The sequence below is a fragment of the Xiphophorus hellerii genome, chromosome 6 (assembly GCF_003331165.1).
Source record: "Xiphophorus hellerii strain 12219 chromosome 6, Xiphophorus_hellerii-4.1, whole genome shotgun sequence".
Classification (NCBI taxonomy): Eukaryota; Metazoa; Chordata; class Actinopteri; order Cyprinodontiformes; family Poeciliidae; genus Xiphophorus; species Xiphophorus hellerii.
The window spans coordinates 15,130,369-15,156,819 of NC_045677.1; the positions used below are offsets into that span (position 1 = coordinate 15,130,369).

The 26,451-nt window shown below is 37.0% G+C and overlaps 2 protein-coding genes across 2 annotated transcripts; both read left to right on the forward strand.

The window, feature by feature from the left end:
- The first annotated feature begins 190 nt into the window (after positions 1 to 190).
- Positions 191 to 7,509, forward strand: ubxn7 (UBX domain protein 7). Its single transcript, XM_032566399.1, has 11 exons — positions 191 to 295; positions 2,024 to 2,177; positions 2,352 to 2,416; positions 2,506 to 2,571; positions 2,714 to 2,826; positions 3,187 to 3,333; positions 3,645 to 3,735; positions 4,350 to 4,480; positions 4,716 to 5,217; positions 6,097 to 6,176; positions 6,630 to 7,509. Exons 1-11 carry the CDS (start codon positions 226 to 228, stop codon positions 6,789 to 6,791), a joined length of 1,581 nt encoding a protein of 526 aa, XP_032422290.1. The 5' UTR covers positions 191 to 225; the 3' UTR covers positions 6,792 to 7,509.
- An 8,583-nt stretch (positions 7,510 to 16,092) lies between these two features.
- Positions 16,093 to 25,713, forward strand: tfa (transferrin-a). Its single transcript, XM_032566348.1, has 17 exons — positions 16,093 to 16,249; positions 16,330 to 16,478; positions 18,028 to 18,130; positions 18,228 to 18,419; positions 18,930 to 19,059; positions 19,202 to 19,257; positions 21,587 to 21,750; positions 21,887 to 22,040; positions 22,145 to 22,308; positions 22,400 to 22,496; positions 22,600 to 22,620; positions 23,550 to 23,714; positions 23,903 to 24,053; positions 24,186 to 24,253; positions 24,363 to 24,544; positions 25,095 to 25,287; positions 25,406 to 25,713. The coding sequence occupies exons 1-17, from the start codon at positions 16,210 to 16,212 to the stop codon at positions 25,447 to 25,449; spliced, it is 2,073 nt and encodes a 690-aa protein (XP_032422239.1). The 5' UTR covers positions 16,093 to 16,209; the 3' UTR covers positions 25,450 to 25,713.
- The last annotated feature ends 738 nt before the right edge of the window (positions 25,714 to 26,451 follow it).

Genomic DNA, 26,451 nt, shown 5'->3' on the forward strand with positions numbered 1-26,451 from the left:
ATCCAGAAGAAACAATAAGAACCACAAGAAACTACATAAAGATACTCTTAGTGACGGTTATTCATTTTGAAGTCCGTTGTATGCCTTAAACACATATATTATTATGACTACATGATCCAGAATGCAGCACCAGCTTGTAGCCGGTTCGCGCCGCACAAGACGTAGAGGCGAAAAAGACCACAAAGCGCATGCGCTGCATTGTATGTTGTTGTTTGTGGCGGTAAGATGGCGGCGCTCGGAGACACTTCAGCTCCGGGGGTGAACGGGTTAATACAACAATTCACAGCAATAACAGGTAAAAATAAGCTTACATTAAGCTTTATAAATAATAGGTTGCTTTGGGGGGTCATAAGGCTCTAGTTATCTTTCCACAAAATATACGGAGCAGCGCGCAGATAAGGAAAATGGACGCTTTAGTGTCGCTGTGGCTCCTTCGTTGTCAATGCTTTGCAGAGTGGAGAAGCAGAGGCAGTTTTAGCTAAACTATGATAAAATTACATGTAAAAGGTTTACACAGCTACTTGCTTTGAAAATTGCATTTCTTATTCATTCAACAGACAATTTGTTTCCCTGTTAAAGTGATATCACTCAACACATTGCTAGTCTCGACAGTATTTTTTTTTTTTTTTTTGCTTTTTGGATGGCTTCTTTTCCGTGAGTGTGGAATGGACGTCGGCTGTAGAACATTCCCCTTCTTCATCTCCGGCCTCATGTCGGGTTACTGTCATATTAACCGTCGCCGTCACTTAAAGTACCTGGACAGATACCGCTTCTGCCTTAGACAGTCAGCACAATCATACGAAATAGTTTTTAAGTGCTTTGAGATGATGTACAGTGTTTCAGTTTTAAGTTATTTATTGAAGAAGAGGAGAGTAGAGTGAGAACAGGGGCCATCAGACTTGAAAAGTGAAACGGTCATGCGCAGTACAGGCGGAAGACTTCGACTGGCTGTTGGGTTTTTGACGCTTTAACAATTATTGAAACGATCAATGTGTTGTATATGTCCACTTACAACATATTTTTCGACATGGATGATTTAAATACTTTTCAGGTTTTTTTCGAGTGACTTGCATGAAATATAGTTTTTCGGTTTTATGATTTCCTTCAGATTTTTTGAAACCGGGTGCATATTTTACACGAACTTTAAGGCAGTAACTGGCTTATAAATTCGCAATAAAATTTAAACTTCAGACTTAAAAAAAAAAACTCGTTGTTGCTCCTGCTGTCCTTCCAGAAACAAATAACCCCAAATGCGACTTTGGCAACTTCAATTGTCACAGAACCCTATTGCCTAAAACAATTCGTGAGGTTTACGTTAGAGTTACATGGCAATATGTAAATGATTTTTCTCCAGGTAATCCTCCACATACCAACAAGATTTTCATATGTAAAAAATATGTCATAACAAAAAGTTGTTTATATTTCCAAGAGTGTTTAGTAAAGACTGACAGCAGTACAGATTAAGAATAAACAAAGCCCATACATAAGTGTTTTCAATAACACTTATGTAATTCAATTAGTATTTTATAATCTAATTGTTTATCTTTGTTTATTTGTTTTTAGCATTGACTTAAATAAGGGGAAAGAACGTCCAATAGTTTATTCTACAGGTAATAATAGGATATCCTTGGACTAGATATGTACAATATTGAGGGAAAAAAAGCATGTGTAATTGTGAAGCAGTATTGTGTGTGTGTGCGTGCGTGTGTGTGGGTGTGTGTGTAATAAACCTCAGAGTGCCATAACATCCATTATCGAATCAATTATTTGGGCAGCCGCAACGTGTTTCATTAAAATTGTAAAAATTTACAATTTTAGTGGCTTTTCTATCATACATTTTCTGTTCACTTGCTTTTATCAATGTTTTTAAAATGAACATTTGCCCTTCTGGAAATGTATTAAAATAATGTAAGAAAGTTAAATTAGCTGTTGATTAATTCTCAATAGATTTTCTGAACAGTGAAATGTTTCACACTCTCTACAGCATTATGTTAAATTTGATTGGCTGTTGTCGTTGTGTCAGGGGCCACAGAGAGTGTTGGAAAACACATGCTGGAAGCCTGCAACAATAACCTGGAGATGGCGGTGACCATGTTCCTGGATGGAGGTGGGATGGCAGAGGAGCCCAGCACCAGCTCCAGTTCAGCAGCATCGAGCAGCAGAGCGCCCCCTACAGAGTGAGCTTATGTTTTAACTCCACAAGCTCCACAGACTGAAGTAAAACTGATGGTGTCATCTTTACCATCAGAATGGAACTGATTTTTATTGAGATGGTAGAACAAAGCTCTCAATGAAATGTGTCAATTAACAATAACGTTTTGCTTTTGTCTATGTGCTATGTAATATTTCAGTGAAGTACGAGCACCCATTCCTCAGAAGCAGGACATTTTGGTGGAGCCTGAACCTCTGTTTGGAGGTACTGGAAAGGTTCTAATTTTGACCAGAATGTTGTCCCTTACAGCTATTGAAATATATATATTTTTTTGTATATTTTCATGTTTTCAGTACCAAAGCGAAGACGGCCAGCTCGGTCTATATTTGACGGTTTCCGAGACTTTCAAACAGAAACGAGTGTGTACTTTATATATTTAATATATAGTAATATATAGTAATATTTAATTCTTCTTGGCAGGAATTGACTATAAAGTTTCTTAAGCTTTCAATTGTATTGTGTTAACTTGCTATAAGAATTTGGGATGTTTTCCTCTAAAAGTTCGTCAGGAACAGGAGCTGCGTAACGGTGGAACAGTGGACAAGAAACTGAGCACTCTGGCAGACCTTTTCCGTCCTCCCATTGAGCTCATGCACAAAGGGAGCTTTGAGACGGTGAGGAGTCACTCTACACCTCACCTTTCTTCAGTTTAACTGGACTTTTTGTGTAATTTCTAACAATGGCTGTTCAGATCACAGGTGGGAAAGTAGAAACCGGCAGAATGTCATTTTATTCTAGTTTATTCATAAAATTATCAGTGAAGTGGAACTGGACATCTATGTTATATATGAACCCTCTAGCAAAAACATTGAGCGGTTTTACACTGCAACAGTTGTTTTATGGGTCAGTTATTATGGGGCTCAAGTAATTTTCAAGTGCATCTTTTTTTTTTTGCCAATTTCATATTTAAAAATTGATTTGATAAATTGTTGAAACATATTTGATGGCATTTGACTGTTTTCTGTGTCTTTTAGGCTAAAGACTGTGGACAGCTTGAAAATAAGTGGCTAATGATCAACATACAAAATGTTCAGGACTTTGCGTGCCAGTGCCTCAACAGAGATGTGTGGAGCAACGATGCCGTGAAGAATATCATTCGAGAACACTTTATATTTTGGCAGGTACGCAGGTTATGGGAACTTCATTACTGACCAGTGCACAGTAAGAGCTTAATACAGTTTCAGCATGGAAGGGTCAGTTTCAATGCTGTTATCATTAGGGGATGATTTACATGTTTTAACAGAAATCAAGAGAAAACTAATCATGCTTATATTCTTGTAATGAAATATATAAACATGTTTTTTGTAGCTTCTCAGCAGCAGGAGAGGAATCTTGTTCCTTTCTTGTTTTTCATGCACATCTTACTGAGTTCATTTGTTTTTTTTTCTTTCAAATGTGTTTGCACATTACAGTACAGTTTTTATCTTGGCAGGTTTATCATGATAGTGAAGAGGGACAACGGTACATCCAGTTCTATAAGCTCAACAAGTTTCCCTACATTTCAATTCTTGATCCACGCACAGGTGAGAAGCTTTGATGAATATTTATTGAACGTTTAAATGATTTAATATTCTGATTTTCTTGAAATGTAACAGTGAGCAAAACAAGCATGGCAGATGTTGTGATGGCTGCTGTATTGAACACCTGTACCTTTTTACCGTTGTTCCGAGTTGCAGGTTTCAGCTCTGTCTTTAATCCCACTTTTCACATTAACTTGCTAGCAGTTTTGGCCAGAGTTCAGATTTTTCAAAATAAACAACAGTTTTTATGAAGATTACTGCAAAAATGAAGCCAGCTATAATTTTATTCGCTCTGAATGCAAAACAACTTCAGAGTTGATGCACACATGGTGACATGTACAGCATCCAAATTTACTTCCATTTGTAAATACAGGCGTAAATAAGGCCACATCTTCTTCGGGGCTGTAGAGTGTTCTCACAGGAGTCGGATGTCCTTTGAACCCCCACATAAAAAAGTACTGAATAGCAAAACATCTCAATTGGCCATTAACACATACAGTTTTAACATAGTCTGATATCCAGTCGCTTAAAAGGCGTAACGTATGTAATTAGGACTCTCTTTATTTTAAATATAAAATATTGTTATTAGGGTGCAATTTCAACCTTCTCAAATTCAGGGCAAAAAATGGTGGAGTGGAACCAGCTGGATGTGGCGTCGTTCATGGAGCAGGCAACCGGCTTCCTGGCAGAGCACGGGCAGCTCGACGGGCCCACCTGCAACGCTCCTCCTGCCAAACGGGCACGCTCAGTGAGTGTGTGATCTCACCCTCAGCACCACGCTACCCATTCAGTTCAATCTTCTTCTCTTTTCTGTATATTTCGTATTTTTGGCTTGCAACCACTTTAGGAGCTTCCTCGTTGCTTTGAAAAGAATCAACTTGATTTAATGTCAGTCATTTCTCAAAATAAAAAACACAACAAAAACAATTTTTACTGCCTTTTGATCCGTCTTCTCCAGCCGCTCACTGCCTTTTCTCCTCCAGGAGAGTCTGATTGACGCCAGCGAAGACAGCCAGCTGGAGGCGGCGATCCGAGCGTCGCTACAGGAGACCCACTATGACTCGTCAAATGTCCATCAAGCACCCGACTCCCCCCGATCAGAGGACGAATCCGACGCAGAGCCTTTCTCGGACAGCGAGGGACCCATTTCTGTTGACGGCTCAGACAGTGAAACACCAGCACCACACGAAGAGAAAAGTTCTACAAGCAAATACACACCAAGCGCTATGGTCACCACCGCCCACCAGCGTCTACATCCCGATAGTTCCACTTCCTCCCACAGAAAATCTCCATACAAAGAGAACAATCACAGCCACAAAAAAGAGGAGAGCAAAAAGAACCACCTGGAGCCCTCAGCTCCAAGTCCGCTTCATTCTCCGCCTGAAGCTGACTCTGGAGGGAATCATTGCGCCTCTCAAGCCAAAGCTGCTGCAACCTCCAGCATCAGCACCACAACTTGTGATGTGGACTGTCCTGATGACAATGGTATGAAGAAATACTAACTTTAAGGCTTGTTCCAGAATGATTGTGTATGATATCACTGTCAGAAGTTTGAATTTAGCTCCAAGTAAAGAAATCAAAAAATTAATTGAATGCATTAAGTCAGAATCTTGTTTTGAAAAGTTGGAGGTCTGTTTCCAACTTTGAGGTCAGATTCAGCATGGATGCTGGTCATATAAAACATACTGAAATTTGTGTGGAAGAGGAATCCAGCTTATTTGTAGTTCTGATAGTTTGTACCTCCTTAGCAGCAAACATAATAAGACATTCTTTATATGTAGACATGTTTCTTCATATTTAGGCTACCTCGAGTGGATTCAGATATGTCCTTATCAACTTGAATTATTAACTACTTAGCCCAACACTTAAGAAGCCACAATGGTTTTCTGATTTGTATCAAGATCCTGTACTCAGTTCTGGTTTAATTATCAGATCCAATTTTGACTTCCAAGACCAAACGAGCAGAATTAATTTCAAATTTGTTTCTGATCTGGAAGATTATTTAAAAACTAAAGTGTATAGCATGTAGAAAATAGTACTTCCAGACTTTGTCTAGTCAATCTTTTAAATTTGGTCATTTCTTATATGTATTTTTCTTATAACTTTTGTATACCCGCTTATCACCTTTGTTTCTTTCTTTCATTCTCTCTGTCCGGTCCTTGTTTTTTTTTTTGTCTCCTGCCCTTCTGTCCTTTTTTTATTTTCTTGTTTATCTCCCCCCCCAAGTTAATAATATTGTGATTAAGCTTTACATTATATTAGTTTAACCCTGGATTAAACCGTTGTTTATACTTGCAGCTGCAGAAATCCAACTCCAGTGTTGCAGAAATAAATGTAACATTTTATTTTTTTGTTTTTGCAAAGGCCCCAAAGCCAGGCTAATGCTTCGTTACCCAGACGGGCAGAGAGAACAGATCTCCTTGTCTTCAAAAGCTAAACTTTTGGTGAGTTCAATCCACAATCAATTATATTAATAACGTATAAATGTATCTATTCCCAAAAATTGTTCAATGTTTGGTCATATTAAAGCCACAGATTTCAATGTATTTCGCTTTTTAGCATAAGGATGTTTGAAGTGTAGGGGACACATTAAACACGAGAGACTAAAGATGAATTTTTTTGGTCATGATGAAAAACACCTTGTGTGGTGAAAACCTAACAGTGCACATCGTTTTGAAAAGAAAACTTGTCAGAGGCTGCAAAGACTTGAAACAACGTAGGTTTAGTATCCAGACCTGAGTTCAGTTGAGATTCTGTCTTAAAAATTGATGTTCTAAGATTCTCGTCTTTCAGATTGACATTGAAATTTGTGGTTGTAGAAGAAAATTCAAGAAATTTTAATACAGGTGAAACTATAATTTGTAACTAGCTAACATTGTTCCTCTCTTTCTTTCAAGGCCCTGGTAAGACACGTCCAGTCCAAGGGTTACCCTAACGAACGCTTTGAACTCGTCACCAACTTCCCCAGGAGAAAGCTCGCCCACTTGGACTATGACATCACGTTACAGGAGGCGGGGCTTTGTCCACAGGAGACTGTTTTTGTTCAGGAAAGGAACTAGCCATCCCATAAACATCTACTTTCTGCTTCTGTATCTCTAACAGACTTCACCAATTCACACATCAACAACCTGGGCCAGCCTTCAGTTCTGAAGGAGACTCTGCTTGTTTTGACAGGGCTGATGTTTAAGGATGGACCGCCTTGACTGTTCATTTCCGCTGACAGTCTAATGCCTTTGTAATGCTCAACAGTTTGGCCAGTAAGGTGCTTCAGATATCAGCACTCGGTTTCTTTTCTAAACAATGTTTATTCTGGACTAATGCAGCACATTAGAGCAGAAAACACATTGTTTTCACCTGTTCATAAAACCTCGGATAACAGATCACTAATTGACTGTGGGCCACCAGAGACTTGTACAAAAATACTTTTACTTCCCAAAATGTAGATTAAATGTCAGAGTTTATTTTCTAGCTCTTCCTTGTTTTCTTTTTTTTCTGTACATGGACGAGTAAAGGAAGGTTCATTCTTCTTTTTTTCTCCATCATTGTTTCGAATTTTGGAACTTGGAAAGCAGAAGTGTTTGAAGAATAGATCCAAAAATTGCAAGTAAAATAAAGATGTCCTTTTTTTTATCGCAGAAGGGAATAAAAAAGAAGGTGGTCGGACCTACGACGAGCAGAGACAGCTTAGTGAGACTGACATTTAGCCGAAGCCGATGTTTCTTTTTTATATGCTGCCAACAAAACATGCTCATATTGAAATATAACCACCAAAATCCACGACATTCTGCTTGATCTTTTCCTAAATATTTTAATATTTTAAACAAAAGGTTAAAATGTAACTCTAAAGAGATGCTTAATGTTTCAAGAAAAGTTTTAGGGAGACTCAATATCCAGCTAACAAAAATCTATTCTTCTTTTGGACACTGCTTGATTGATTGAGTATTGATCATTTTGCCAATGCCAAGATGGTTGTATAAGGAATCAAATATTTTGGCACTTTAAACAAAACAATTAAATTTTTAAGATTTGCTACGAAAAATGTGTAAATCTAAATATCAACAACAAATGTGGAAACCGCTAATGAGGATAAAACTGCAGGTTTTAAATTGTGTAATAATATCCTGCTATGTTTTTTATCTTGTGGAGAGTGCAGGGAGTCTGTAGAAGATTTGCATAATTTAATCCATAAACAGAGGTAGGAGTGGATTTACAGACAACCTTCACATTTAAGTTCAAAGCTGTAGCAGTTTTTTTCTGATCAGAAGCTCTCCTCCCTAGCGATCACCGAAGACTGGAATGTGGCTGATTGTCCACTTTACAGCAGTAATATCTGAAGCAGCACTGCAGGTACTGGGTTCAATCTTGAATGTCTATCCGTCACAAGCTTTCACCAATACTTTTAGTATCTGTTTGGAAATATGCCAGAAACATTTAATCAGGCAGTTTTTTAGTATTAAATAAGCTCACACATGCACTTAGTTTCAGATCAGCCTACGTTAAGGAAAAAACGTTCCCTTAGTTTCTGACCGGCTACTTCCTGCTGGTACTGCTTGGTGTGACCTGCAGTTTCTGATAACAATCCTGAGTCATTTCACAAAGAAGATTGCTTAAACTCAGCTCTTTCAAGCGTTTCATTGGAGAACCTTTGTTGAAAAAATATTCACTCCACCGGTCGTGGAGTGAATATTCCACTCCACGTCTAGCTAACTAGACTACATGTCTACAGTAGTTAGCTTTCCCCACGGCTAACTAGACATCTAGTTATTTTAGATGTCTTATCTAAAATGACTAGATAGTTATAGATGTTGAACACTATTCAACATCACCTGTGATGTTTCTCACACTTTCAGCTGTGAGATGTTTGAGGATGTTCTTGCTTGTAAAGTCTGTTTCAAGCTGAATTCATAGAAGCTCAGAATCTGAAAGGTTCTTTAAAAGTGAATATATGTGGCACAAATATTGAAGTAGAGGTTATATAAATAAGACATTAGCATCGTAGTGGGAAATAATAGGAAGATCTGACCCCTCAAATCATATTTTCTTAGGATCCCCATACAGGGTTGTGCCTGCTCTGATGTAAGGAGGTAAGTTTAAAACATAGGAATAATTGTTCCAGTGAAGGCAACTTCAAATTTATGTAGGGCACTCTGAAATCTGGACAGTTGTTATAAAGCGTGAACTGCATTACAAAGCTGGTCTCACCAGAGATAAAATTGGAGATGTGATTTAAAAGAAAAAATAAAGTCAGAACGGATCTCTTTATAAAACACTTTAAGAACTTAAACACAATAGTTAAAGTAACGTATTCATTAGAGTAGTAGTAGTTTTTGTGTGACCATGAAATTAAATGTGTAAACCAAAACACTTTGATCATTTCCACCAAACCATTTTGATGAACACATTGTCCTGATTAAATCTTTGCTTTCTTTCCTTCTTTTCTATTTGCAGGAACTGGGAAATTCCAAATTAAAGAAGCAATTGATGGAAGGGAGCTAAATCCATGGAAACTATTAATGCCAATCTGTTTGGGGCTTCCAGAGATATAAAAATAAGATTGAGGTTAAAGCTGAATACATACTCTACAATACTTTTTTTTTTTTTTTGAGTGTCAAAAACAGATCAGGACTTGTCATACTTAAGAAGAACTCCTGGGAGGTACTCTTGGGTTCTTCCAACTGCAGAAGTTGTACGGGTTTGGTCTCAGACATCAAATACGGAGGTTCTGCCCAGGTAATGTGCTAGGACATGTGCAAGAACAGAATGATGTCTTTTATTATTGTAGCCCTTGGAGAGAACAAATTGCTCTGTTCTTGAGTATGAATAAACCTCCATTACTGTGTTATATAAGACTGACTTAATGGGAAACATTAACTCTCTGTTGTGGATTTTCTTGTGAGACTTTATAAATGATGAGAGAAGCAGTCCAATTCAACGTGATTTATTTCCAGTTGCAAGAGGGAAGAACACATCAAAGTAACTCGGTATGCATTCTTTGAGCTTACCGTACAGAAACTCTCACTTCTACTCTCCTTTCTCTACAGATAGATAAGGGCGAGTGGGAGAGGAGGGGTGTTAGTCAAACGAATACCAGATGTTTTTCAACTTGCGCTTTCTAAAATTTAACTACATACATGGTATCATTCATCTTAAGCTCACCTCTTTTGTATCATTGTCTAAGTAAATCATGCTCTTCTTAATTGCTCTGCATGCCTAAGATTTCTGTAAAGAAATGTCCCCTTCATCTCTCAGACTGATCCTCCTAAAATTGCATGCCTAATCATCTAGGTTGTTGATGTATAGCCCTTAAACTGTATCCTTCTTTTTCTGTACTCTCTGGATGTTTCATAGTATCCACATCCCTTGACCTTTTTCACATTTTGTCACACCACCACCAAGTTTATTTCATTTGGGTTTTATGTGTGGACAAAATTGGAAGAGGCTTGTTCACCTTCATGCAAGATGGTAACCCCAAACAGTCAGATGTAAAGCAGAATGGGTTCAATCAAAGCGTAGTCATGTGTTAAAATGGCCCAGATCTGCGTTTGATTGGGAATCAGACTTTAGAACTAATATTCACAGAGACGCTGCATCCAATATTAATGAGACTGAGCTGTTTGAGTGGCTAAATAGTGTACTTACCCCAAAAGACTCGGACCTGTAATTTAAGTGGACGCTGCTGTTAGCTGGACGCCACACTTTTGATATTTTTATTTGTGGAGAATGTTTATTTAAATTAAGCATGTTTCACTCTTTTTTTCATTTCACATTAAAGTCAAAGGTTGTAGATTGACCAAAAAGTTCCAGACGTACCTCTGCAGAAAAGGATAAAAAGAAACTATCCTAAGGTGATGATAAAGGTGATTGCTTACAAGAGCCATTAATTGGCAGAAACTATTCCTTTAGGTATCTAATTAATTCATCTTCTTTCTTAAGCTGCTCTTTTCCCCTTGCCGTTTTAACTCTGCAATCTGCAGAACATGAATAATAGCTTAATAACAAGGTCAGGTTTGTTTATAGTCTCTCTTTGTCGCTGGTCAGGTCATCCTCGGTCATCATTATTCACTTGTTTTGTTAACACATGGCCATTTAATAAAAGCCAGAACCTATATTATCAACAATCAGTCAGATTGGGGCAAAGGTCAGAGTTAACAGAAAAAAAAAGTCCTTCAGCTGCACAAACAGATGAGTGCTTTGCTTCACTGCCCTCTCTGTGTGGATCTTACAGTTTGAGACATGCCTTTATTCACCTCCTGCTCTTTGTGGAAAGTGGAACAAAATGGCACCTTCAAAAGGAATAATTTAGATAATAGAAAATGATTACATTTTTTTATTCCATGAAGAATTTTTTAAAACTATAGTGCTTTACTAACACTATAGTGTTAGTGAAGCATGCTATAGTATGCTATAGCACTATAGTATATAAAGAATGCACTATGGTATGCATTCATTATATTTGAAATACAAATTATTCAGAGGCCTTAATTAGTGCTATGTCACTACAGTAAAGATACAGTTTTAAATATCTTTGAAGGGTTGAGGTTTTATGAGGTAACTGGGACAGCAGCAAGCAGAGCCGGTGTGTGTAAGGGGGTTGTCTGGTTGTGTAACAAGCCATTGCCCTTGATCATATTTCAGTCTTTCAGCTGGTTCTGAGAAAGAATCAATAGAAGTTAATGTCCGACCAGCAGTTGATCTCGGATCTGAGTTCAAAGTAATCTGTTACTCATTTTATACTTGAAAATCAGTACAGGGATCATGAGATAACATCAATCATGACAAAAACTCTTTCTGGAGAGAATTAGATACACATAACAGTCCTCAAGTGGGGGGGGGGAATGGTCTTTGAATAAAATTATGTTTTTTAATCCACAGATTTACACTCAGCTTCAACTCTTTCAATAAGAGGTGAGAGTATGTGCTTGTTCTCAACTTTATGTGCAGCTTCGATCTGTGATTTCTGAGTGAAAACACAGGAGTGTTTTCCTGAGCTGTTGTCGTGGGTGGACCTTAGGATGATCAGTCTGTGACAGTTCAATCTGACTCATTAAACTGCACTATTTAAAACACAAAACATCTGACAGTTTAAACAAATACCTGGCTAAAAGGACTGAAAACTTATTTTTTACTTCTCAAAAGTGCAATGTTTTTTGTTTTCTTTTTCTAATGAGAAGCAGTGATAAGCTTGTCCTTGTTGAAGGGATTTCCTGGGAATATTTATGAAGAAAACCTGTTAGTGGCTATAAAACACTTGAATCTAGCGTGGACATTTGCCTTACACCCAAGGCAACAAAGGAATGGTTTAGATTCAAGCACAATCATGTGTTTCAATGTCCTAGAGTCCAGAAGAAAATAATCATATCTTATAATCTTATCTACTCACATTTGGTCCATAGAGACAGAATAGAACACCTAGTGTTTAGTCAGGAATTTTCATCATTAAAAAATTACACATTTGATTTCAAAACTTTTAATAAAGTACTTTTAAAAGCAGAAGCATGACTGCAAAAATATGAATATACTGGACTCCCCCAAATTCAGAAAACCAGCTTTAGTCCTATTGGCTGCTGTGAATGAGACAAAAAAAAAAAAAAACATTCTTATTTATAAGTAATAAAATAATGTGTTGTGACAGCATGTGGTAATGAATTCATGAGAAAATCATTGTTGAACATTAGTGTAGCTAAAATTATAAGGTATGTAGGTTGTGAAGGAGGTTATTTTGTGGTAAATGTCAATCTCTCACCTCTCACAACACATTGATGTTACTGACTGTGTTATCATGAGCCATCATTACACTGCTGAATGAAGTGTCAACACAGATTGACCAAGTAAGAGCCATCTGTGAGGTCGCTATAGAAACTCATCTGCAGAAGACAGATCAGGACTGAGGGATGTGTTCTTGTACAGGCAAAGAAAACAAAATAATTTTACGATTAAATGATATACTATGTGACAAAATATGGAAACAATATCCTCTGAAGATGTTTGAGTAGCTACAGAGAGGAAAATATGATTAGAAAGGGCCAAAGCAACCACACATATTAAAAATGACACAACTTAATATGTGACTTTCAACACAGATTTAAAAAAAAATCAACTTACTTTTGCTACATTTTTGCTTAATGACACACAGCCATGACACAACAAAAGAAAAGATTGGTGATACAAAGTATCCCAGACAAAGCATTAAGGACACCCCTGATTTGTCAGTATCAAAGGTTAACATCACAGTCCTTTCTGATTGGTTGGTGGCTTCAGATTGGATCAACTGAGAGTCACTTGGCAGTGATTGGCTGCTGCACTTTAGACTGTATCTGGCCAAACAAGTCTGACCTTCTGCAGATAAAAGCTAGCTCACTAAGTAAAGAGCTTCAGAAAACTTGTCAATCCCTCAAAAGTCCAAATTCTGATTGTATTTTAATCCTATAACTTACAAAATTTCTGATGGAAAACAAAATAGAATTTTGACATCCTAATACAACTTTAGTCTTCAGACAGTTTTGTAAAGTAAAAAAAAAAAACTCAGACTACCTTTGCTACATCTAAAATTAAGGCTTTAATGCCTTAATTTTAGTTATGACGCGACTCTCAAACCCATGTCATACATACACAGCATTTTATTGCATATTGAGACATGAGGTAGTCAGTTAGTTTCTAAATGAAATTACTTTTCCCTCACAACGATGTACCGATATAGACAGGAGGTTATGTTTGAAGACCTCATTTTTGTATTTTTCTAAACAAATGAAATGATCACCAACCAGTTTTTGCCACTATGACAGAAAGGACAGAATATAATCAGCTCAAAAATATAATTGTATGCACAAGTTAGAAGTGGTTTTTATTAGTGTCTTGCAGAAAAACTGCAAGATGCTATGACACATTTACTTACCCCATATTATATATTTTAGCGAAGTGATACAAAATTTGCTAGTTTCAATTTCTCTTTGTAATTAAACCATCCTAGAGCTCGTTTGGATTCCTTTGGCCACTTTTTAAATTTCAGCGTTTTGCTTGTGGTCATGCAAATACCTTTGGAGATTTTCCAAAGGCTAAAGATTTTAAATTCAGTCATCTCCTTTCTCATCAAACCATCATTAAAACATTACAAGTTCACTGAACGCATAGGTCCCATTTGATGGTGGCTCAAGCACAAGTTTTTGGATATATTTTAATTTTGCCATCACTTCCTTTCAGTTCTCACTCTGAGTTCAAATTTGATTTCATTTTTCACTAAATGAAGCAAGTAACCACTAGTTGGCAGTAGAGTCAATTCACGAGTATAGACTGGTATTGCCTTGTTGTATTGGAAATATAAAACATATTATTGCAACACCACACATTCCACTTTGCCCTTCACAAATACACAAATAATGTTTTCTGTTTTTTTCTTTTTAAAACTGAAAAGTGGCTGACTGTATAAAAAATGTAAAATAATTTAAAAAATAAACAAAATGTTATATCGATAAGCTACTTTAACAATTTAATATTTAAAATAAAATATAGAAATATGTATGGGCATATATATATATCTATGGCACTTTTTTTCTTTTTTTTGTTGAAAGCTGTTTAGTTTCCAAGAGCCTAATTGTGAGTTTTATTGAGTTTAGCAGCTACATCAACTGATCATTTGATTTCAGAGGAAAAATCTGAATGTCTAAAATTCTGATATGATTGTTGCACTTTGTGCCACTAAAGTGAAATGAAATGCTGTCCCTTTTGAGGATGCAGTCATGACAGGATGAAGTTCAGGGTAAAATTAGGCTTTGCTTAGTCAGCAAAATAAAAGAACTACTTATCTTCACAAAGCTATCCAAATAAAGTGTTATATAATGTTTGGATTATAGATTACTGTCTGGATGTCTGTTTTCACATATCTTGTTAGTGCATAATGAAAAAAATTTGCAGTATTACGTTTTTGTTCTGTAGTTTCTCCTCGTTGTGGTACTTATTAGTCCTTCACGCTCAGTACAAGTTGACAAAAACCTGTTTGTGTTCACAGATAGTTTTCTTTTTGACAATTTTTTTCTAGTTTTTATTAGAAATGTTTTACTGGTCCACCGTTATTTGTGTCTGGACTTTATCACAATACTAATGAAAGGTTTTTGGGTTTTTTTGCTCCACTGTTGTGGAAGTATCACATTCAGAATTAGACTTTGTAATTTTAATGAAAGTGTTAAAATAAGCAAAGGTAAAATTATTATTTCGTAATCTTCTTTCTGCATTCATTTTGTGATTTTGCAAAAACTATAACTGACAAATAGACATAACACTTATTGTCCCATTAGCATAAAAACTCAAGTATGGTATGAAAGTAAGAGAGTAAGAGTAAGATGCACAAAGCAACAAACACTAAAAGCACTAAAGCAGCTAGCTATACTGGTTAATAAGATAAATTGGATTATTGTCTCATACCACAGATCCTTCTTATCTGATGTGAAGTTGCTGAAATAATGGTGAAAATGATCAATCCACATGTGCAGTATAAGATCCTTGATTTGCACCATTGCACGAAATACATTGCAAAAGAGATTTTGCAATATTTTATGTGGCTCATTAGGTAATATTGACTTTATAAACATGATGCTGGGTGGTACAAATCACAACTTTAAATAAACATGTAAAGTGGTTTTAAATACATTTTTTCTTTTTTTGCTTTTCTTTGTGAAGTCTTTCTTGATTCGACCAAAGAAATGTGTTTGCAACATAAAATGTGCTCAAAGGGGAGTTAAGCATATGCAAACATTTTTTTTTTTTTTGCAATAAATAAACAGTGCTCTAAAGCTTTGTTTGATGTTGCAAAAAACATTTGACGTATTTGTAAAACTGTTTCAGGAAAATGTAAAAGTGACTAAATGAACCTAGAACTTATCACAAAATTGTTAAATAGCAAGATAACAAAACAGAAAAAAAACCCATCTCTATATATTAAATCTGTGATGAAAGTGTCCAGTTGTTTTTTTATTTGGTTTTTTTGTTGTTTTTTTGCTTGATTACAGTTTGCTGCTTGTTTTGTTTCTAACAAATAAACTTTTGCCCGATGAGCAAAGGTGATGACCAAGTCAATTAATCAGCTTATTCACCGTTTTGACCACAAAGGCCATCTGAAGGGTGGATTAGAATTAAAGCATCAACATAACATAAAAATCAAAATCTTGTGAACTGAACTTTGGGAAAAAAAAAAAAAAAAAGAAAAAACAGCCACTTCTCCAGATGTGTGGAAAACATGGCTACTTTTGTTATCTCAACTGGTTTGTAGCGATGTGAAATTCCATTATGTGGAAACTTAGGTCAGACCTCTGTTTTCTCGTGTATCAGCACACCAAAGTACACAGGCGCCCTCACATTAGGAAACCTGAGCAAACTGTGGTATTTTATCTCTTGGCCAGCTCCGGTCGGCTCTGCTATAAAAGCCACAACCCCGTTACAGAAAGTCTGCTCTGTCCGATAGGTCAGGAGACCCCACAGTCCACCAGCATGAAGACTCTCCTCCTTGTGGTGCTGCTTGGATGCCTTGGTAAAAGACCTTTACAATTAAAAAATGTTGTTTTATTTTGAGGTTGACTAATCCTTACAGAAGTATTTCGTTACTTACAGCTGCCGTATTCGCGGCCCCGGCTGCGAAGGTGCGATGGTGTGTAAAGTCGGACCAAGAATTAAGGAAGTGCACGGATCTTGCAGCTGCAGCTCCTGAGTTCTCCTGTGTGAAAAAGGAAAGCACCCTTGAGTGCATTATAGCAATCAAGGTGAGGATATAACACTCATTTTATGTCATGTTAATTCATAATTACCATCAGCAGTTCAAAATGATCCAGACTGCTCATTAAAGTGAGAAATACTCTCTTTAGAACCCAAACATCACTTCTGTGCTCCCATCTACAACCCCTGATTGTTTTTACTTGCTTCTAGATAAGAATCTGACTCTTGTTGAACAGTTATTGCTGTGGTTTTGATACTGAGAAATATTTATTAAAATGGCAATAGCTGTGCATCATCCATAGGCTCCTGAGGAGTGTTGACATAGAAAAGGGAAGACAAGTAACCAAACAGTCATGCAAGGCTTGGATGTGTACATTTAAAACCTACTATAAATGTTATAATACAAACAAAACTATCCAAGAGCTAAAATCAGGAATAAGATGATTAAAAATAAGTGAAAAATATCTTTATTTTTTAAAGCATACATAAACAATTATAGGAATTTAGGACCTAAGAAAATTAAAATATGTTGTGAGGAATCACTTGAAATTAAAACTAAAGTCTTAAAATCCAAATCACAGAATAAACATCGAAATACAACATGACAATCATTACAAATAAAATGTAAAATATCCAGTTTGCTAAATACATAAAATAATTTACAAAAAATAAAAACACTCATTAAAATCACAGCACGTCACTGAGTAAACAGTGACATGCTGTTATTATTATTTTTTTCTCCGAAGAGTTTTTGCGGCACTAGTGGCTCGTATTTTTTCTACAGTAGGCAGACAGGTAGGAGGGTGAGGAGAGGGGGAAGACATGCGGCAAAGGTTGTCAGGACCGGGAGTCGAACCCGCGACGTCCGCGTCGAGGACTAAGGCCTCCAAACGTGGGGCGTGCTAATCCCCTGCGCCACCACAGCACGCCCCATGCTGTTATTATTACAATTATTACAAGGTAGTTATTATTACAATAACAGATACTTTATGGAAACAATTATCTAGTTTGCTCTGTAGCCTATTTCAATTTTACTCCCAAATCTGTGTTAAACTAAGGTCCAGTTGGGCATCCATCCCCTACAAATAACAACAGTACACTGTTATTGCTGAATGAAATGAATGACAAGAATGACAATAAACAAATGGCTGCATACATTCTTCCATGAAGAGACCTGCAAAGACTTTTTTTTTTAAATAACACATCACCTTGTCCCATTTTCTCAATTTCTACCAGTTCTATTATTTCAATAAAAAAAAAAGAAACACCAATGTTGACTAACTGTTGTGGCACCATGTTAAAAGTGGAGCTTATTACAAAGAAGGTATTCCCAACCTATACAATCCGAGTTTAGCAAAACATAAAAAGAAAGTTAATGACGGTCACAAAACAAATGGGAAATTGTTTTCCTAAAATCGTTTCACTGTGGGGAAACACTAACTTTCGAGGGCAAAACGGTTGCAAATACATTCTTTTTACTGTTAAAATAATAATTCTCTATTTTGTGGTCAAATTCAGAATTTCATTGCTAGTCGGATAAAATACACAAACTATATCCAGTTAGAACATTGATACTGAGTTGCTCTTTTCTGACAGGCAAGTGAAGCAGATGCAATCACAGTAGATGGAGGAGATGTTTACACAGCAGGACTGAACAACTATGATCTCCACCCTATCCTTGCCGAAGACTACGGCGAGAGTACGTATATTTACCGGCTGTCTTTGCTAGCCATAATTGGGCAGTTTTAATGAGTGACCGCTTTAATCAATCCTTGTTTTTAATCTAACACATTCAGCTTCCGACACCTGCTACTACGCTGTGGCTGTGGTGAAGAAGGGAACCAACTTTGGCATTAGGGACCTTGGAGGGAAGAAATCCTGCCACACCGGTTTGGGAAAATCTGCCGGCTGGAACATTCCCATTGGAACTCTGATTTCAATGAATGTCATTCAGTGGGCTGGCATTGAGGACAAACCCGTTGAGGAGGGTGAGGGCTTCATTTTTTTTTCTGTAAATTTAGCCCTGAAGTAAAAGTTAGCAAACACCTTCTGAATATATTTGTGTGCTTTAGGTTACAATTTGAGGAAATGTAACAAACTTTGAGACCAATTTTTGAGAAGATTTAGGTGTTAGCTAGAAAAAAAAAAGAAGAGTTGTATGAGAATAGCCGAAAAGGGACCAACTAATCTGAATTAATACAGCACCAAGACAGTTGATACAGACACATTGACTTATAATTTTTAAGGCTGAGAGGGCATGACTAAGTGAAAGTTAATATGTGAAAATTTAATGAAAAGTTACACTTATGTAAAGTTTAGTTTCTTTGGACTTTAAGGCATGAAAGGCTATGTAAGGATGAATGCCGCTGAAAAAGTTCGACCTTGTAATGGCTTTACATGTGACTTTTCAGTTTTCAAAAATGTTTAGAAAGAATTGAAAAGATGATGGTTTTTGTTTGTATTAGTTAACTAATTTATGTGTTGTTTTTTTTCTTCAGCGGTGAGCACCTTCTTCCAAGCAAGCTGTGCCCCAGGGGCTACAAGGGGCTCCAAGCTGTGCGAATTGTGCAAGGGTGACTGCTCCAGGTCCCAAAGGGAGCCTTACTACGATTACTCCGGAGCCTTCCAGTTAGTATTTGATAGTATCTTCACATATTCCTAATGCCCCATTATCAATCGCTGACATGCACTATGAATTCTCGTCTCACATCAGGTGGTTACATTGTCGTTCCCACTTGCTTTTCTGTTTTTCACTTGTTTATCGTTTTAGGTGTCTGGCAGAAGATGCAGGCGAAGTAGCTTTCGTCAAGCACCTCACTGTACCTGGTCAGTGTCTATATATTGCTTAGCTCTAATAAGTTCAATATCAACTGATGATCCAATTTTGTTTCAGTTTATATATTGTTTTTTTGTTGTTGTTTTTTTTTTACATATTTTGCCTGTAAAATCAAATACAAAGCAGAAATTGCCAAGCATATCTGCACCACATGCATAATATATTTTGGACAAAAATGCCTGGAGTCCATAACTCAACCCCATTGAACACTAGTTGGATCAGCTTGTGCGTGCTGTTCTGGTATTTCATCCCACACCAGTGTGTGACCACACTGGTGACCGACATGAGGAGGTGCTAGGCTATTCTGTAGTTTCTTCCAGAGGTGGGGACTCGAGTCACATGACTTGGACTCGAGTCAGACTCGAGTCGTTAAAATCACGACTTGAGACTTGACTTGAAAAAATGGTCAAAGACTCGGACTTGACTTTGACTTTCATGCCATTGACTTGGGACTTGACTCGACTTGAAGCTGTTTACTTGAAAAGACTTGATATTTTTTACTCAAAGTCTTAACATTTAAAACACATTATTTATAAAGTGGCGTCATTAATTAATTTCACTCACTCCGTATCAATATGCGCAGACCGTCACTATGGTTTTCCTCTCTCCTTATGTATGTATGTGTACGTAGCTGCAGCACAACCAATCAAATTAACAGGATTTGGACGTTTAAAAAAACGCGGCAAAGCTACAGAGCTCAGGGAACGAAATACGAAATAACCGCTCGAATATGCTTCCGCGAGTAATTTCTTTTGGCTACGTAGGTTATGAACTTTCGACTAAAAAACGAACTGCAACTTGTAAAACATGCAAGAAGAGAATATCGGATGGAGATGCCACGACGTCCAACTTTGTCCGGCATTTGAAGCTTCACAGAGATCGGTAGGTGGCACTTTTCTTTTGCTGTAAGATAGTTGACTTTAGCTAACTTCGTGTTAGCATGTGTACTCCGGGTTAAATTGGTGATGATTTACCATAAATCCGGTCCTTCAAATGCCTCCACAAATAATGTGCACCGTGTTAGCTCAGGAAGCCGGTGGATAGTGAGCGGGGCTCCGGAACAGAAAGCAGATTCTGGACCTGAACACAGGGAACAGAGTCTCTCTGTCCCATCATGATGATGAGCCGGGTCTAGTATCATCTAAGGATGGTTGGTGTATTTGAAGACATCTACGTTGGGAAATTATATTGACAATATATTATTTACTGCAGTCAGTGCATTAAGTCAACTGTTTTTGACTTAATGCACTGACCGGCGTGACTGTCACATGTCGCACAGAACCCATTTCCAAGTAGTATAGCTTTGCTGGGAAAAAAAAAAAAAAAAAGACCAAATACAGTGACTGTCCCAAATAAATGTTGTGTTTAGAATATCTGTCCCATATTTACGGAGGACTGAAACTAACATACTTAGAAATAAAAGCAGAAAAATAAATGCACCAGACCTTCCTGAGTTTACTTGTGATAACTTCATTTATACTTATTTCATTTTTTGAAAACTATGATTGTTGTAGTGTTGATGTTTATTTATGAATAGAAGGAGTAAACTGAAGTCAAATGTAATTCATGAAAGGCTGTAATTTATTTTCTGACATCTGTTTACTTCTGACAGATTTGAAGAATACCAGATGAATAAGAGGATCACAAATGAACCTCAAATACATATTTTAAAAAGAACAAATGGTCTATTATTTGAATTTTATGTATAATTGCAAATTATTTAAAAAAATAAAAAATAAAAACGACTCGAAATGACTTGAAATTAAAGGTTCCTGACTTGAGACTTGACTCGACTTTTGCCTGTCTTTACTTGAGACTTGACTCGGACTTGAGGACAGAGACTTGAGACTTACTTGAGACTTGCAACACAGTGACTTGGTCACACCTCTGGTTTCTTCTATACGTGCTTGCGAGGCCCTTGCTGATTTGAAAGAACAAATTGTTAAATTGCCAATGTAGCTTGTCTATTCAAAGTTCAAACATCCAATCCGATTAAAGACACAAAACAAAAGTCAATAGCAAAACAAACATTTTGCCATTGGCAGAGAGGATTTAGCAAGCTTGTCATGGATACAAACTTAACTCTTCTACACAACACGCAAATGAAGTTTCCTTACAAATGTATTAACATTTGAAGAGAAATAATACAATACAAAGTTTTCAAAGGGGATACTTTTTATCACCAAAAGACATTTTTACAAGAAGAAATAATCAACACAAGTTTTCTAACGTTTAAAATGCAAATGTGGTATCACAATTGTAATCCAAAATGTATTTAGATAAACGCAAGTAAGATTTTTTTTAATTTTCCTTGTTTAGATTCTGAGAAGTCCAAATATGAGCTGCTTTGCCTGGATAACTCAAGAGCCCCCATTGATAGCTATAAAACCTGCCATCTGGCCAGAGTGCCTGCTCACGCTGTCATCACTCGCAAGGATCCAGAACTGGCTGAATTAATCCGGAACAGCCTCAGCGGAGTACAGGTAAAGTTAACACAGCTTAAGGAAAGAGTAGAGAATCCCTCCTGTAGGAGGTAGGAACAAAGGAATTGCTGTATGTGAATCAGCTGACTCAAGCTGCTCCGTATTTTCATTGTGATTCGACTTGCTTGCTTTTCAGAACTTCAACCTATTTTCCTCTGAGGCGTACGCCCCTGCCAAGGATCTGATGTTCAAGGATTCAGCACAGAGATTGGTGCCAGTTCCTCCAAACACAGACTCCTTCCTGTATCTGGGTGCTGACTACGTGAGCATCATCCACTCCCTCAGGAAAGGTAAAAGGGGGAAAAAACATAGTGATAGAAATAATAAGATCCACACTTCTATCAGCTCTGTCAGCCATGTCTGACACACGGTCTTTGCTTACTTCCTTCTCCAGAGCAGAGCACAGGACCTGAATCCTCTAGCATCAGATGGTGCGCTGTGGGCCATTCTGAGACTGCAAAGTGCGACACGTGGAGTATCAACAGCGTGACTGATGACACCGCCTCTGTTGAATGTCAGAACGCCCCAACCGTTGAGGACTGCTTCAAGAAGATTATGGTACAACCAGAAAGAAATATGTTCCACGTTATTTTAAAGGAGAATGTTTTCGTTATGTTTTTAAGTGCGTTTTGTTTGAAATGTCCCGCAGCGCAAAGAGGCAGATGCAGTGGCAGTGGACGGTGGACAGGTGTACACCGCTGGAAAGTGTGGTCTGGTTCCTGCCATGGTGGAGCAGTACCAGCAAGGTATGATGCCTACGGATATACATGAAGACTGACAGATTGTAAAAACTTTTGTGTTGTGTATGGTAAACTGGTAATGTTTTCACCTTTGTCTGTCTCTCCACAGAACTGTGTGGCTCTTCTCCAGGTACTAAAACTCTTTGTTTTTTTTTTTACTTTTACAGCTGTTTCAGTATGTAGTTAAGCCTGGCTGGTAGTTTAGTGAGTTTTAAAAAAATAATGAAAGTTTTCCGTACTTTGTCAAGATATAATCATAAATTTCAATGTCTTTAATTTCAATATTATGTGTTAAGCCAACACAATTGCGAAGTAGAAGATAAAGGATTTATATTTATTCGAATTTATTTCCTACATGAAAATCCGAAAAGCACCGCATTCTTACAGTATGTATTCAGGACCTTGGAGTCTGAATTTTGTAGAACCACTTTTCACAGCAGTTAAATCTTTCAAATATGTCTTTACTAGCAAAGTAGTTCAAGCTCTTTCAAGTGAATAAAGAGATCAGTGAACACCTTTGGTTGTCCTGATGTAGGAAAACCCCCAATAGGTAGACCGGTCTTGTGCCTTTAATAGTCTTTCTTTCTTAATTTATGTGTTTAGATGTATTTATACTGAGATTCAAATATACAACTGTGGACTATAGTTACTAATTAGTTGTAAAAAAACAAAAAAGACATTCAGGGCTATTAATGTGAATTAGGCTGAATATGGTTATCACAGTTTGCACATTTTCATTTGTAAAAAAAAATATCTAAATAATAATTTTCTTCTACTTTCTTACCATTCAAATTTGTACTGATTTATCACATAATGTCCAAACAAAATATATTTTTTTGCTACATAGCAAATGTTAAACATGTAAAAACTTGTGTAAGACTAGAAAAACTGTGAGCATTAAAAGTTTTTTTACTGGCTGATTTTATTTCAGGAGGTCACTAAACTTATCTAAATCCTCTCTACTCATACTGGTCTCCCACAAACTAAGTCATTGTCTTCTCTTTTGAAGCAATATTTTCCGATTTTTTTTGCTTGAACCAATCTCCTTTGATTTCACAGACACAGCCTCCTCTTATTATGCTGTTGCTGTGGTAAAGAAGTCTTCAGGGGTGACCTGGGCAAATCTGGCGGGAAAGAAATCCTGCCACACAGGCGTTGGCAGGACAGCTGGCTGGAACATCCCGATGGGTCATATCTATGCCCAGACTAAGGACTGTAATTTTGGTAAGTGAAAAAGTCAACTGGGGAAAAGTACAATACAAAGTGATTATACAACATTTAAATACAAGGTACACAATTTGTTCTAATAAAAAGAAAACTCAGTGGAAGGATTCTTTGTGGACTTAATAAGAATCCTTGTTGAAAAGGAGGTTTTTAGTCCAATTGATGTATGATCCTCTGATTCTCCACAGCTAATTTCTTCTCCAGCGGTTGTGCCCCCGGAGCCGAAGCCAACTCTCCATTCTGCCGTGAGTGTAAAGGCAGCGGCAAAGCCGTGGGAGATGAAGCCAAGTGCAAAGCCAGTGCTGAAGAGCAGTACTACGGCTATGCTGGAGCTTTCAGGTACCAAAGACTCAGCAGTGATCCTGTAAAGCTTTGTATGCCTTTGGGATTTTTTTGATCATGCTAATGTTTTGAGATCTATTTCAAAAACAATTCATTTAGTATAAAATCATTTATGGCTCATTGTTGCAGATGTCTGGTAGAGGGTGCTGGTGATGTTGCCTTCATTAAACACTCAATCGTTTCAGAAAACAGTGATGGTAAGAAACATTAACTGACCTGATTATGCATCTCTTTGCTGAATTGCTAACTGGAAAATTTCAGCATCCCTCTGCATCCGTTTATGTTTGATCTTTTCTCTCATCAAAGGTAATGGTCCTGATTGGGCTCGTGGTGTGAATTCTGACGACTACCAGCTGATCTGCCCTGGAAAGGATCCAGTGCCAGTCGGGGGCTTTGCTTCTTGTCACTTGGCTGTTGTCCCAGCACACGCTGTGGTAACTCGGCCTGATGTTCGTGACAAAGTTGTCCGCATCCTACAAGACCAACAGGTCAGTGATTAACATTAAAGGCTTTCAAATGTAGGTTTCAAATGTATAGGACTGAATTTTGTTGGAATTTTTTTCCACACACAATAAGCAAAAAAGAGTTGAATATTCACGGGATAGTTGACACTTGTTTCAAAAAATGAAAATAGCACTTACTTTTTGTTGTAGTTTTCGTTCTAATTTTTTACAATAAAATGCATCCTGCATTTTGCTTGTGCAGGAATCGTACTGACTAATTAATTCAAAGCACAATGAAAATTTCATTCGTTTTTAAAATACTTAACTGTGAATTTTCGGTCAGTTTGCAAAAACTAAACATTTTATTCTGATGTATTTAGATACTATGAGGTCATATGGGTATGTTAACCAGTTTTCCTTCACGTTTAATGCAGCCTTCCACTTCTATGCAGTGGAAGGCTGTTTGACTTTGTTTAAAGCACAGTATATATTAGAAAACCTTACAGGTCTCAAAGTCAGTAGCAACACAAACTTAATGAAGCAGTACAGCAAAACACAGCAATTATGAAAACCTAATTTTGCATTGTGTTTACAGACCAAGTTTGGAGCCAGTGGCAGTGATCCTACGTTCAGAATGTTCCAGTCCGCCAATGGAAAGAACCTCCTCTTCAAGGACTCCACCAAATGTCTCCAGGAAGTTTCTCAAGGAAAAAGTTATGAGCAGTTTTTGGGACCAGAGTACATGAACGCCATGTCCTCACTCAGACAATGCAGTGATACTGCGTCAGGTTTGTGCTACTCTCAGTTGCACTAAGTAGACTACAATTTATTAACAAAAATGTAATGCTTGTTGAATCCTTCTCTGTTCAGCATTTGAATATATACTGATTTCTTTCCTCTCAACAGATCTGGAGAAATCTTGCACTTTCCATACCTGCCAGCAACCTTAAAAGTGTCACAGGCAGTTTTCCACCGAAGTTGGGCATCAGTGATTCAACTACACTTCCTACACTCAACCTCCCAAATCACATCACCTTGTTCTAACTGATCTTGCTGCCTGTTTTTCTATGTACAATCAGCACAGAAATATTACAAACTTCAGATCAATCTTCATGTTACCAAGTCGTTTTAGCCGTTGTAACTTCCAACTTTAACGGATCAACTTTGCTTTGTTCAGTGCATGACTTTTCCCAAATAAAATTTCTCAAACCTTTTCTTTGTGGATAGTGTGATTTCTGTTTAACACTTCTAAGTTATATATCATTATTCACTCAGATAAGCTTCTATTTTTAATATTTGGTTACATTTTCTAAAGCAAGCGTCACTTTGATCACAGGCATTTTGTCCAAGTTTCAACCATTTTGCTACTGAGTTTATGTGAAGTTGAAGAAAACATGGCAGTCCTCCAAAAGTTACAAGGCAGTATATATGTATACATAAATTATACATATTATTTATGTATAATAAAACAGTGATGCACACTGAAATAAGACATAAATTAATATATATTTAAAAATTTTTACTGTTATTATTGCTTTATTCAACTGCAAATTATTATGAAATACAAAACAAAATTTTGGGGAATAATTTGAGAAACAAATCTGTAATTGTATAATTTACAGAGGGAAAATGCAAATAGCTGAATCCACAAATAGGTACAATATTAAAGGTAAATCAAATAGTTTAGTTCAATTCTGAAGCATATTGGGCTTTTTGTTATTTATGTGTTCACTTACTTTTGGAGTTACAGTTCTCTGCAGTTCAGTTAATTGGTTGGACAAGTGAAACAAGTAATTTAATAACTCCTTGTGGGATTTTTTTTTTATTTTCTCTATGTATGCCATGTAATAAAATAATTATTGTTGATCTAACTTTTGGGATGATAACTGAATAAATTTTGCTTTGATTACTTCTTAAGCATAATTTCAAGTTTACTCACTATCAACATTTTT